Raw genomic sequence first — 13,230 nt, forward strand, 5'->3', positions numbered from 1 at the left:
ATTTCCTGGCCCTCACTGCCTCCTTTTCACCATTGACATCCAATCCCTGGACACTTTTATTCACCATCAGAAAAGCCTTAGTGCCCTCCATTTCTTTCTGGAACACAGACCCAGCCAGTTCCTCTCCATCACCACCCTCCTTCGTCTGGCAGAACCTGTGCTTACCCTTAACAACTGCTCCCTGTTTCTCCAAACCAAAGGTGGAGCCATGGGCACGCACATGGGCCACAGTATTGAGAATGGATGCTCCATATAGCCAACAAAAAGGCAGGCGTAAAATTTGCCCTCAACCTAAGAGCACAATAAGGGCTCAAACTAAGGGCTGAATAAAACCCACCCACAAATTCATTTGGTCCACCTCTAGCACCTCTCCCCTTTCTTGATATCTCTGTCTCCATCTCAGGAGGCAAGAGAATCCACCAGCATCTACCACAAACCCACTGACTCCCACAGCTATCTCAACTACACCTCCTCCTGTCGTCCTAAAATCAATTTCCCTATCCGTCCGCTGTAAATAACACAGTGCCACGAGGTCGATTCGAACAAATACCTTTATTAGCAGTGCACCGCTAGGAGAATTCTCTTCAGCACTCACTAAGAGTCGCTTCCCGAGTTCTCCTAGTACAAAGGGGTAGACAGAGATTTATACAGGTATTGTCACGCACACTTTAATGAGTCAGGTGCCGGAGTTCTTGGTTGAGCAGGAAACGGACAAAGGGCTACTGCAGATGGACAAAGAGCAGCCTCACACCACAGGTTCAGCTAATCATTTTGCAATCGGGTGAGACAAAGGCAGGTATCACCTTCATTGTTTGAGACAGCCTTCCCATTTCCCGTTAAGGTTGACCATCATCTCCATAGTCAAGCATAATGGGAATTTAATTAAGTTCCAGACACAGCAATTACCACACAGCACCCAGCCCAGGTAAGCAGTGGTGTGGCTGTTCTGGCCTGAAGGACACTTTATAAATCAGTATTTCGAGCAGCCATAATTCTCATCCGTCTTAAGATATCAATACAGTTCTAGTTTATTAATCCTACGACTCCTCATTCCCCCCTTTTTATCATTTCATGATAAACTAGAGCGGAGCTGAGAACGGGGCCGAGAGCTTATTAATAAGGACCTTGCAACAAGTATTTAGACAGGCCAGCACCACACAGCATACTATTATAATCACGATTAGCCCCACAGCTCCATGCAGCAGGTATGATGCCCACGATCCTCCTAGCAGCCACCCCAACCAACTTGTCCCTCCTGTAAATCCCTGTCTAAAGCTATCTACTTGCGTCTGAATGTCTTGAATGGCATGGGAGATGTTGTAGGACTCGTCTCTCACGTTGGTGATGCATTTGTCCCCAACTATAGCACATACTCCTCCTTGCTGAGCCAACTGGTAGTCCACAGCATACCGGGTCTGCTGGGCATAAAGTCGAAGCTCTGCCAGTTCCCGGTTCACTGCCTTCAGGCCCTCCATAGTACTGTTTCCCAGTGCAGCCAGTCCACAAATAAGGTAGTTCCGGTTTTTTTGCGGCTATAGTTCCTGCCAAACCCCCCAGAGAGAGAGTACTCAGGAATCCATAGCCTAACGATGCTAAGGGAGATCCCAATGACATAGGATCCTTCCAATCCTCACAGAACTCCTCACTAACTGACCGCAGCACAAGTCTTCATCGGACATGAGCCTTCTGGGGGCAGGGGACCGTGACCGGCCCGATTGTTCCTATTGCAAACCAGGCTGGCAGAGTGGGGGTGGCTGTGGTGAAAGAGCCATTAAAGAGGAACACATACCCTTCCTTAGCCCGGTAGCAGGTTACATTACCTGATTGCCGTGGACTGGGCATTTGAGAATACCAAGAGATCCCAGCAACATTTCTCCCATGCTCCCTCAGGTAATTCTCCCTGGTTAGCCATTCTAAAGAGACATTAGACAATCTCACGTGGGTCCCGTTCCCTTCTCCACAAACCCATCGCTCTCCTGCAAGTAACGTAGCACACCTGGTGGCAGCGCACTCACAGCTAAACCATCCCCCTTTAAACCCGCAATTCCTCTCTGTACAGGTAGTGGCGGCACATGCTATCATATGCTGTACAATCGCTAGCCCACAACCCCACCCTATGCCGGTGAAACTGTGGGAGAAGGACTGGTGGTGGGCTGTACTACGAGGTCCTGTTACTGTTCCTTGCAAGCATTTACCCGGCAGCCCCCTCCTGTAAGTTCCCGTCTGTCCAACACACTTTGTTTTTGAAAATTCATACTTTAAGAGGGCCCTGGGGCTCCAGCTTGGTGTGGCTATAAAACGGCCTTCCACTGACTCTGCCAAGGGGTAACAAACAGTGCGATTCCCATGTAGCTGCATATGTATTTTGTAAAACAAATTATCCTCTAAAGCCCACACAAGAGTACTGGTAATGGTGAGGAGTCCGAATTTAAAAGGTATTAGCTTTCCTCCGGTGGCCATCGTCTGCTGTCGCTCAGATGAATCCAACATTCCTGGCCTTTTACTTTCACAGCTGTCGGTGTTTGGAGTAGTATCTGGAAGGGGCCTTTCCACCGAGGTCCCAGTTTAGGGCGCTCCCAATCTCGTATCAGTACTGAGTCTCCGATTTCCAGGTCAGGCAATTCTGTGTTCTGCTCTTCAGGTGGTTTAAAGGCACTCCCCACCTGCGAATGAAGAAACTTTAGAGGATGTAAGTTGTCTGAAATACCTTTGTAGTTCATCCCCCATGATATTAAGGTCAACCTGTGTGGGGGGTTGGGTGGCAGCATCCCATGGGGTTCTTCCCGGACGCCCATAGACAATTTCAGCAGCCGATACCCCGGTGGCTGAGTGGGGGGGGGTGATTCTCATATGGTATAATGCTAAAGGGGAGAACCTTCAACTAGTTTAGACCTGTCTCTGACACTAATTTGGTTAGTTTATTCTTAAGGGTGCTGTTAGCTCTCTCTACTACACCTGCTGACTGAGGGTGGTAGGTGCAGTGGAACTGCTGTTCGATATGCAATGCCTCGCACAATTCCTTATTTATTTTCCCTATGAAGTGGGGGCCATTGTCAGAACTTATCCGTCGGGGTACCCCAAACCTTGGTATAACCTCTGTGAGCAATAACTTTACCACTGCTGAGGCCTTATTATTGGTGGTTGGAAAAGCTTCAATCCATCTACTAAATACATCAACAATAATAAGACAGTACTTGTAACAATGTACACGCGGTAATTCAATAAAGTCGAGTTGTATGCATTCAAAAGGACCACCTGGCAAGGGGTTTTTGCCTGGGGTGCACCACCCCTTTCCCGGCATTGGTTTGTTGGCATATCAAGCACGACCATATTTTGCCTTGTGCTGCTTCCTCCAATCTGGGGTGCCACCAGGTACGTAGTAAAATGTTACTCATTCCCTCCTTGCCAAGGTGGGTGTCAGAATGTAGGCAGTCAATAAGCATTGGTAACAAAGAATCAGGTATACATACTTGACCGACTGGAGTAACCCAGAGGCCATGTAGCGCAGAGTGCGTACACCCGTGCGCCTTCCACATTTGTTTTTCTGAGTCAGGGGCGTCCCCCTGTAAGTGCTGCACAGTGACCATGTCTGGGGTGCCCGGTGTTGCTATGTTTGGCTTGCAAACAACTGCTTGTTTTTCCATAGTGGAAACGGTTTTAGACCCCTGGCGTGCTGCCAATTTCGCTTCTATATCTGCCCTGTTATTCCCCTGGGTTATTGGGGAGGCATCTGAAAGGTGAGCGGAGCATTTAGTGATGGCCAATTTGTTTGGGAGGAGGATGGTTTGGAGGAGGTTCTTTACATAAACCGCATTCTGTATGGGGCTACCTGTAGAGGTCAGAAATCCCCTGTGTGCCCAGAGTTGGCCAAAATCATGGGCAACTCCAAAAGCATAGCGGGAGTCAGTGAAGACATTAGCTACTTTGTCCTTGGCTAAAATGCAAGTTCGGGTCAGGGCAAAGAGTTCTGCTTTTTGGGCAGAGACTGGGGGCTGCAGAGATGCCGATTCCACACTCTGGGAGTCATTAACCACAGCATAGCCGCTAAGGCGGATGCCCTGTTCAGAAATGTAGGAACTACCGTCGACGTACAGGTTTAAGTCGGCTGACTGGATGGCCTTATCTGAAAGGTCCGGGCGAGGTGCAGTTAAAAAGTGGTTATGCATTAGACAGTCATGAGGTGGGTCCGCAAGATCCTCAAGTGGGGCCTCTAGGAAGGTGGCAGGATTAATGGTCGTGCAGTAAGCAAAAGTGAGGAGCGGGCTATTCAGGAGTGCTGCCTCGTATCTGTTTAAGTGGGCCTGGGTAAGGTGTTGCGTCTGGTGAGAAGTTAAGAGTGCCGTTACGGTATGGGAGGAATAAACCATCACTGCCTGTTGCAAGGTTATATTGGAGGCTGCTGTTACTAGGGAATAAATGGCTGGAAGCATTTGTGAGCATGGTGGAAGTCCCCTTGCAACTGGGTCCAGCCGAGTGCAGTAGTCTGCCACCGGTCTTTTCCTATCCCCATGGGTTTGAGTAAGGATGGCTGTAGCGCAGTCCTCTAGGACATTCAAGAAGAGCTGAAATGGGCAATCATACAAAGGGCGTCCCAGGGCCGGGGCGCTGGCAAGGGCCTGTTTGAGGCTATCAAAGGCCTCCCTTTGTTCCTTGGTAAGTTCAAAGGGTCCCACGGACTGGCTTGAGGCCAAGGGTGTGAGGTGGTTAGTAAGGAGCGCCACGTTAGGTAGCCACTGTCTGCAGAAATTTACTAACCCTAAGAAGGCGCGCAAACCCTTTGGGGTAGTGGGCGGTGGGGTGGCAACGATGGGCGTAATACGTTCGGGAGTGAGCCGCCGCTCAGTAGCACTTAAGAGGGTGCCCAGAAATTTTACCTGGTGCTGGGTTCGTTTTACTTTCTGTGGAGGTATTACGTATCCCCACGAGTGGAGTGCGTTAAGAAGTCTATTCGTGTCCGCGATGTTGGCGGGCTCCGAGGGGCTTGCTAGTAAAAGGTCATCTACATACTGGACAATGGTGGATTTATCAGAAAGGAGCAACCCTTGGAGTTGATTATGTAAAACTTGGGAAAAAATAGTCAGGGAGTGTATAAAACTTTGTGGGAGGCGCGTCCAAGTGTACTGCTGACCTTGGAAGGTGAAAGCAAACAGGTACTGCGAGTCGGGAGAGAGGGGAATTGCGAAAAATGCATGCTGCAGGTCCACAATGGTAAAAACGCAAGAGTCGGCAGGGATACTGCTGAGAATGGTAGCTGGATTCGGGACCACGGGATGTAATGGCTCCACTATCTCGTTGACCTTACGTAGGTCTTGTACAAGGCGCCACTCTGTTGGTCCGGGTTTGGGGACGGGTAAAATGGGGGTGTTACAAGGTGATTGGCAAGGAACCAGGATGCCCTGTTTGCAGAATGAATCTATTAACTGAGTTATTCCATCGACTGCCTCTCTCCGAAGGGGATACTGTGAGACGGAAGGCAGTTGTGCTCCCTGTCTTACACGGATCTGGACTGGGGTCACTGGGGTGTATCCCACCTCGGACTTCGATGCGGCCCATAAATCGGGAGTGGGTTCATCCGGAGGGGGTCGATGGGGCCGGTGATGGTGTAAACAGCCCGTCACCGAGAAAGGGACGAGGTAGTAAGTCAGGGTCCCCCCTGGCAGAGCCTGAGGAACCCCAAAAAGGCCTTTGCTGCCTGTACCTCAAGCCGGTGGGCTAGGAATCCCAGTTCCTTTGGTCTATGTCCCTCGTTAACTGACAGGGTAATGTGAGGGGACATCAAGCCTGACTGATTCCAGAATTCATTAGGCACTTGGACTAGAAGTGCTGCCCCCTCCTTCCCCACTACTTCCCCTAAAATAGTGATGGTCACCATGCTACCCAGGAGAGGAGCATACAACCCTTCTAGTTCCCTTGAGGCCCCAGTGGGGTCGTAAGCTAGCGTCACATGCGGGTCAGTGGTTTCCAAGGGTGGGTTAAAATCGCTGCTCGTGAGATTCACCGTCCACCACTGAGGAGGCTGGTGAATCCAGAGGATCCTATGGTTTTTAGTACCAGTAATGGTAATACCGTCATCCAGGCATTGTATTTTGAGTTGGAAGGAGCAGAGCAGGTCCCTTCCGGCTAGGTTAACCCCCAGGCTTGTGGTTACTGCAAACTGGATCAGGCATTCCCGATCTTCAAATTTAACTTGTAAGGGTTCAGTTAAGGGGTAGGATCTTTCCTGTCCCTCCAGTCCGCTCAATGGAACTAAAGCAGTGGACAGTTTAAAATCATGCTGGGTAATACAAGGGGCTTCAAGGGTCAAAGTATTTGCTTCCGTGTCTATCATAAAGGGAATCGGCTTTCCTTCAACTAAGAAATTGACGATGGGTTCATCGTCCGGGTTATCAGTGAGGGCAGGGTACATGGAGAGGCTACTCTCCACGTCTAGTCAGGCAGAAAACGGGTTGTTGGTTGAAAAAGGTTGTCGTCTATCAGGGAGTCTGGTCTGCTGATGACGGTAGTGGGGGCAGTCCCTCCGCCAATGGTCAGGTGCCCCACAAAGGTAGCATCCCGTCGGCCTGGCGTTCGCCGGTGCGGGTTGTTGGGGTCCCCTGGGTCCTAGGTAATTACGAGAGGGTGGTGGTGGTGGCCCACAAGGGGGCCCGTACACTGGGGCTCTTAAGTCATTGGGGTATACTGGGTATCCTTTACCGGACCAGTCAACCCCTTCTGGAATGCAAAATTGCCGCTCCATTTGATAGCCCGTATTGTCGGAGTTGGAAGGTTGGGGCCGAGGGGGTCTCTGCACCATTTCCTGTTTTATCTTTGTGGCTTTCGACTCGCGCCCGTTACTCCAGAAATGGACTAGTGCCCTCCTCATGGCTTGTCGTGTGTGGTCAGGCCAGTTCATGTCATTAGTGCGGATAGATGAGGCCACTCCCGCAGGGATGCATTGTAATAAGAGGGTGTTAAACTGGGGGGAGGCATTGCCTCTGTTGTAGGCATCGTCCCCCGCATAGGTACCGTAAAGTGAACAGAAACGGTCCCAAAAGTCTGGGCCGTCCTCACCTTGTTTTGGTCGGCATTCTAAAACTTTAGTTATGTCAATAGGCTGTTGGAGGGTTTTACGAAGGGCAGTTCTAATAGTGGCCACCTGGTCCTGAGGCCGGACGGCCGCCTGAAAGGCTGTCCAGTCAGCGTAGTTCCCCAGGTGTTCTTTCCACTGTGCCACTTCATCAGTCGTAAGGGTCATGCAACAAAGGCTGAAAAGGTCTTGTGGGGTGGCCTGATACATCTGAATTGTCCCAATCACATAATCTATGAAATCCTCCGGGTTGGTTTTACGGTTGGGTGCCCGACTCATGATTAAGCACATCTCCTGAGGCTTCCAAGGGGTGTAAATTTGGATTGTAGGATTAGCTCTGGCTTGGGCTGGATCAGGATTGGGAACACTCCTGTTGGGGAATTGTTTCTTAACCTCGGCTCCCTTAACCCCGTTCAACATGGTCGGTAGGCTGGGATCTGTAGGGTCGCCATAATCAGTGGTAGAATCAGAGTCGGTGTCCGTCTGAGAATCTATTGAAGGACCGTCCCTTGCCAGAAAGCTCCGTCGTTTGTCTGTGGCCTTAGAGCCACCTGTCTGTGGGCTTTCCCTTCGACTAAGCCTCATCCTGGTTCGGGACGCAATAGGTTCATGGACTTGTCCTGTGGGCGGGACTTGGCTAGCAGTCGCTGGTGGTAGGGGCGGGATGGCTGGCGGGCTAGCCACATTATATGGGGGCGGCAATGAAACCGGGGGGGGGGTAGGTAGGGGCTGTGGGTCGGACCATCCAATCCTCCTCCTCTTCATCTGTATCATTACTTTGGAACAATAGGGGCACGCCAGACATGTCGGGAGGTACCTCCACTTTATCCTTACTACTTTTATTTTTATTTCTGCTCTTCTCCTTATACACCTCATTTACCTCTCCTCTCTCCCTTCTGCTCCTTTCAGCATCGTGGTCTCCGCACTGAGACTTCAGGACTCCCCAACTCTTAGGATTTCCCTGTTCATCACACACACTAATTCCCCTTCTGCGCGCATTATGTTCCCAGCTAGCCTGCTTAGATTTATTTGTTAGGTCTTCAGCCGTTTTTCTCCAAGTAGACATTAATAATTTCCATTTTTCCCCTGTATTCCGCTCCCAAATTGCCTTTTCTGCCTTTAGGCATTTATCTACGTCCCAAGTTCCCCCCAATGGCCATATTTCGTTTCCCAATTTCTTATTGAGGAATGCTGATAATTTACGGAAGTTACTCTCGTTCTTCGGATCGTCTTTACATAACTTAGATAGTGGGGTATTGGACCCAGACTTATCGAGAGTTTGTCCCATATTTGTATTCTACCCGATCGGACGGTACGAATCGCTGAGATTACCTATAAGATCGGTCTCTTTCCTTCACCCACTTCAGGTTCCTGACCTTTCCGTGGGGGATTTCCCCTCTTAAGAACCGGTCTAAGGCAGGGCGGTAGTACTGGAGAACCAATCTCAGAACTTAGAGCTCAAAACCTTGAAATTCACAACTTCAAATCCCAAATCCAAAACTGGGGACTCGAACCCCCAACAGGACTTAACTGGGGACTCGAACCCCTTCTTACCTGTGGCACTCGGGCAGGTTCGCGAGGAGTCCGTCAGAGGATTGTCGGTAAGCGAAGGGATCGAACAGGTGTCCGACTGCCTGAGAGGGATCAAGGTGAATTGTACCTTGTGGGCCCGTCCGTCTCAGGTGGCCGTTATCCCCGTCGGTCGCTCACGCCGCTTCCGAAACCTTGTCTTGGACTCCTGGCTGGCTCGCCAAATTGTCGTCCCGAAATCAATTTCCCTATCCGTCCACTGTAAATAACACAGTGCCACGAGGTCGATTCGAACAAATACCTTTATTAGCAGTGCACCGCTAGGAGAATTCTCTTCAGCACTCACTAAGAGTCACTTCCCGTGTTCTCCTAGTACAAAGGGGTAGACAAAGATTTATACAGGTGTTGTCATGCACACTTTAATGAGTCAGGTGCCGGAGTTCTTGGTTGAGCAGGAAACGGACAAAGGGCTACTGCAGATGGACAAAGAGCAGCCTCACACCACAGGTTCAGCTAATCATTTTGCAATCGGGTGAGACAAAGGCAGGTATCACCTTCATTGTTTGAGACAGCCTTCCCATTTCCCGTTAAGATTGACCATCATCTCCATAGTCAAGCATAATGGGAATCGAATTAAGTTCCAGACACAGCAATTACCACACAGCACACAGCCCAGGTAAGCAGTGGTGTGGCTGTTCTGGCCTGAAGGACACTTTTTAAATCAGTATTTCGAGCAGCCATAATTCTCATCCGTCTTAAGATATCAATACAGTTCTAGTTTATTAATCCTACACCTCCTCACTCCCACCCTATCACTTGCAAGGATGCCATTCCTTTTACTCATTTTCTCCATCTCTGCTGCATCCGTTCTCGAGATGAGGTCTTCCACTCCCGGACATCTGGCATGTCCTCCCTTTTCAGAAAGCAGGGATTGTTCCCGTCACATTCTATTATTGATAGAGCACTCACCCACATCTCCTCAATTTCCCACACTTCTGCCCTTACTCCACCAGGCAGAACAGGGATAGAATTCCCCTGGTCCTTACCTACCACTCCACCAGCCCACAGATCCAGCATATCATTCTTTGAAACTCCACCGCCACCCATATCTTCCCCTCCCCTTCCCTCTCTGCTTTCCACAGGGACCACCATGCCTCCCTGATCTGCTCATCCCTCCCCACCTGTCCCCCTCCCTCCCCAGGCACTCTCCCCTGTAACCATCAGAGCTGTAACACCTGTCCCTACACCTCCTCCCTCACCACTGCCCAGGGCCCTAAACCGTTCTTCCAGGTGAGGCAGTTCTTCACATGCAAATCCAGCAGCATTATCTATTGTATCCAGTGCTCTCATTGTGGCCGCCGCCTCATCGGTGAGACCGAGTGCAAACTGGGTGACCGCTTTGCCGGGCACATTTGCTCCTGCTGTCTAGCCGTTCGGATCTCCCAGCTGCCAGCCATTTTAATTCTCCCCTCCATTCCCACATCAACATGTCTATCCTCGGCCTCCTCCACTGTCAGGTTGAGTCTAAATGCAAATTGGAGGAACATCACCTCATATTCCGCCTGGGTAGTCTACAACCTGTCAATATGAATGTTGAATTCTCCAATTCCGGTAACTGCTCCCCCTCTGATCCTTTTCTCTTTCCTTTTGACGCACCTAGCCCCTATCTCTATGTCTCTTTCCTCTCCCCACCTGCCCATTACCCACAAGTTCCTCCCAATGGTTCCCCTCCACGACTATTCAACTGTGCCCTCCCCACCTCTATTATTCCACGCTCCACCTTCCTCTCCAATCAGATTCCATCATCTTCAGCTCTTTGTGGCTTCCACCCATCACCTCCCAGCCTCTGAAGCTGAAGCTATTCCAATCCCCATCCCCATCTGGCTTTCACCACCCTCTCTCTTCACCTGGATCCACCTGCCAGCTCTTGCTCTACCCATTCCGTCCACTTTTTATACTGGTGCTGCTAACTTTCAGTCCAGATAAATGGCCTTGACCAAAAATGATGACCGTCCATTTCGCTTCACAGATGCTGCCCGACCTACTGAGTTCTTCCAGCATTTGGTGTGTTGCTCCAGATTCCAGTGCCTGCAATCTTTTGTGTCTCCAGATGTTGAAAATACTCAGCAGGACGGGCAACATCTGTGGTGAAACTGAGACCGGGGCAGAGAGGTTAGTGAACCAGCAAACAGGTGCTGGGTAAATCGGAAGATGGAGAAATGCGAGTTGAGAGACCAGAGGAGCCAGAGGAAGGGATAGGAATTTAGACTTGGTGGAGGGGCGCTGCAGGATGTGGATGGGCACACAGACCTGCGGTTCCATGGTTAACGTTGCGGCAAAGTTGTACAAGATGTTGGTGAGACCACACTTGGAGTACCGTGTACAATTTTGGTCACCTTATAAGAGGAAAGACAACATAAAACAGCAAAGAATGCAGTGAAGATCGATGAAAATTCTGCCAAGACTCAAGAACTTTAGTTATAGGGAGAGGTTGGGCAGGCTAAAACTTTATTCCTTGGAGTGAGGGAGATTGAGGGGTGACCTTAAAGAAGTGTATAAAGTCATATTTGTATAAAAGTGTACATAAGTGTATAAAATCATAATAAAATCATCCCTTTTTCTTAAGGGAAAGGGAACTAAAAACCAGAGGGCATAGGTTTAGGGTGAGAGGAGTAAGATTTCAAAGGACCCTGAGGGGTAACTTCTTCCTTCACACAGACGGTGGTGTGTAGCTGCCAGAGAATGTGTTTGAGGCAGGTACAATAGCAACATTCAAAAGATATCTGGATAAGTACATGGATAGGAGGGGTTTAGAGGGATTGGGGCCAAATACGAGTAAATGCGACCAGCTTGGTGGGCACCATGGTCAGCATGGACAAGTTGGGCAGAAGGGCCTATTTCCATGCTGTATGACTCTGTGACGCTGCTCTATGGCAGTGTGGGGATAAGGCCAAACCTGTGTCGAGCTGCAGAAATCCAGTTATTTGTCAATGAAGGAGCTTGCCTCTGTGCATTTCTGCCTTTCGGACATTTGTTGAATGTCTGCAGTGGAAGAGGTAAAAGTGAGAACCATCAGTGTCCGTGAACAAGCTGGCAGCCGCTTCTGATACAGGCAGAAACACACAAGGGAATCCACATTCAGGGTGATGAAGCCCACTGGGTCATGATAGAGGGGACACTGCTGCTATTAAATGTTTAACCACCAGTCGTTAGTGGAACCTCCGGCAGTGCGTGCATTAGAAATGGTCCTTTCCTGAATTATCGAACTGTCCCTTCATTCTGTTCCACCTCTCGCTCCTCCCTCAGGTTCTGGGCGAGAGGTCAACCCAATGGTGATGAGAATCAGGATGAAGACTGTGTGGTTACTGAAGAGGGATTTTGGCACGATTGGCCCTGCAGTTCCAAACATCCCCCCATCTGCGAAAAACTAGCAGAGTAATACATCCCTTCACGTTACAGTTGGGACAAAGTGGGAAGTGAACCTATTTGTATATGTCCCATGTTTGCATCCCAGGTGAGCAGCCCTGAGCTGGGATTGGTGGGGCGGATTGTGGCCAGAGCTCTCCCTCCCTCCCTCCCACTCCCCACTGAAACTGTACTAAAGCCCAGAGCTCACAATCAGTTTATCCTCACCCAGCAGTGCAAAGACCCAAGTGGGGAATATCCACATTGTCCTTCCGGTGGGGACCCACATCCAATTTTCTGGAATGTTGCAATGTGCTAGTGCAGTGTGTGTTCATCGGTGCTTTCTGATCCCTCGCATCTCTCCAGCTCCAGCCCTTGGCAACAAGGCTGCCCTGGGAGTCTCAAACCTGCGGTACTGTTTGGAAGCAGTGATATGTGATATGTGTCGCCCTCATTTGAACGAAGGAATGGTTTCTATACACTCCCACTCAGAGTGCCGACTGAAAGGCCAGTGGATCTGGTTCCTCCCACATCAGGTCTGGTCACAGGGTGTCCCCTCTCCCCACACTCCTCCTTCTTCCCTGCTCTACCCCACCTTTCCCCACTTTACCCTGACCATTGTGGTGCCATCATGTCTGTGCAAACTTCAACAGAAGACATTGCTCTTCATCTGTGGGTGAAACAGCTTCATTTTCTGTCCCTGACTGGAACAAGTTGAAAACAATACGCTGCCAAAATCTTGAAAAGGAACCTCATCTCTTCGAGGATGACGACATCCCCAAAGTCCTCTCCGATCCACCTCATCTTGCTCCCTCACCTCCCCTCACCCACTTCCTCCACACTCCCACCTCCCCTGGGTTTCTGGAAGACCACTGGATCTTGGGGCAATTAAATAGCCAGGTTTGTAACTGCAGGATTGTTCCTCAGGATTGGAAGATTTTTAATCTGCTGTAACCTGCCTCCCTCTGCAAACTTGTCCCTGCTGATCTTGATGTTCAATAAAGGAGTTTCTGGCTCTGGGTGTCTCAGTGTGTTCATTGTCAGTCAGCGGTCAGGAGGGTGCACTGGGATGGTTGGTGCTCCTAATGATCCTGTTGATGGCGTACAAGGGCTGCTGTTCACCCTGAGGCCTTGTGCCTTGCAGTTGTTTCTTATCACTCGATTTTGAGTAAGACCATGACAGCTAATCTGTCATCCAGGTGAAAGGTCTCGACCCAAAACGTTGACTG

General features: G+C 50.0%; 1 protein-coding gene across 1 annotated transcript in view; it reads left to right on the plus strand.

Moving 5' to 3' along the window:
- The window catches only part of LOC127585034 (hepatic lectin-like), a 29,400-nt gene extending 16,401 nt beyond the window's left edge, over positions 1-12,999 (plus strand). The window contains exon 8 of the mRNA XM_052042159.1: positions 11,903-12,999. Within this exon, the coding sequence (XP_051898119.1) occupies positions 11,903-12,035 (133 nt within the window). The 3' untranslated portion in view covers positions 12,036-12,999. The remainder of the gene's footprint in view (positions 1-11,902) is intronic.
- Positions 13,000-13,230: the final 231 nt, after the last annotated feature.

The sequence above is a fragment of the Pristis pectinata genome, chromosome 31, assembly GCF_009764475.1.
Source record: "Pristis pectinata isolate sPriPec2 chromosome 31, sPriPec2.1.pri, whole genome shotgun sequence".
NCBI lineage: Eukaryota > Metazoa > Chordata > Chondrichthyes > Rhinopristiformes > Pristidae > Pristis > Pristis pectinata.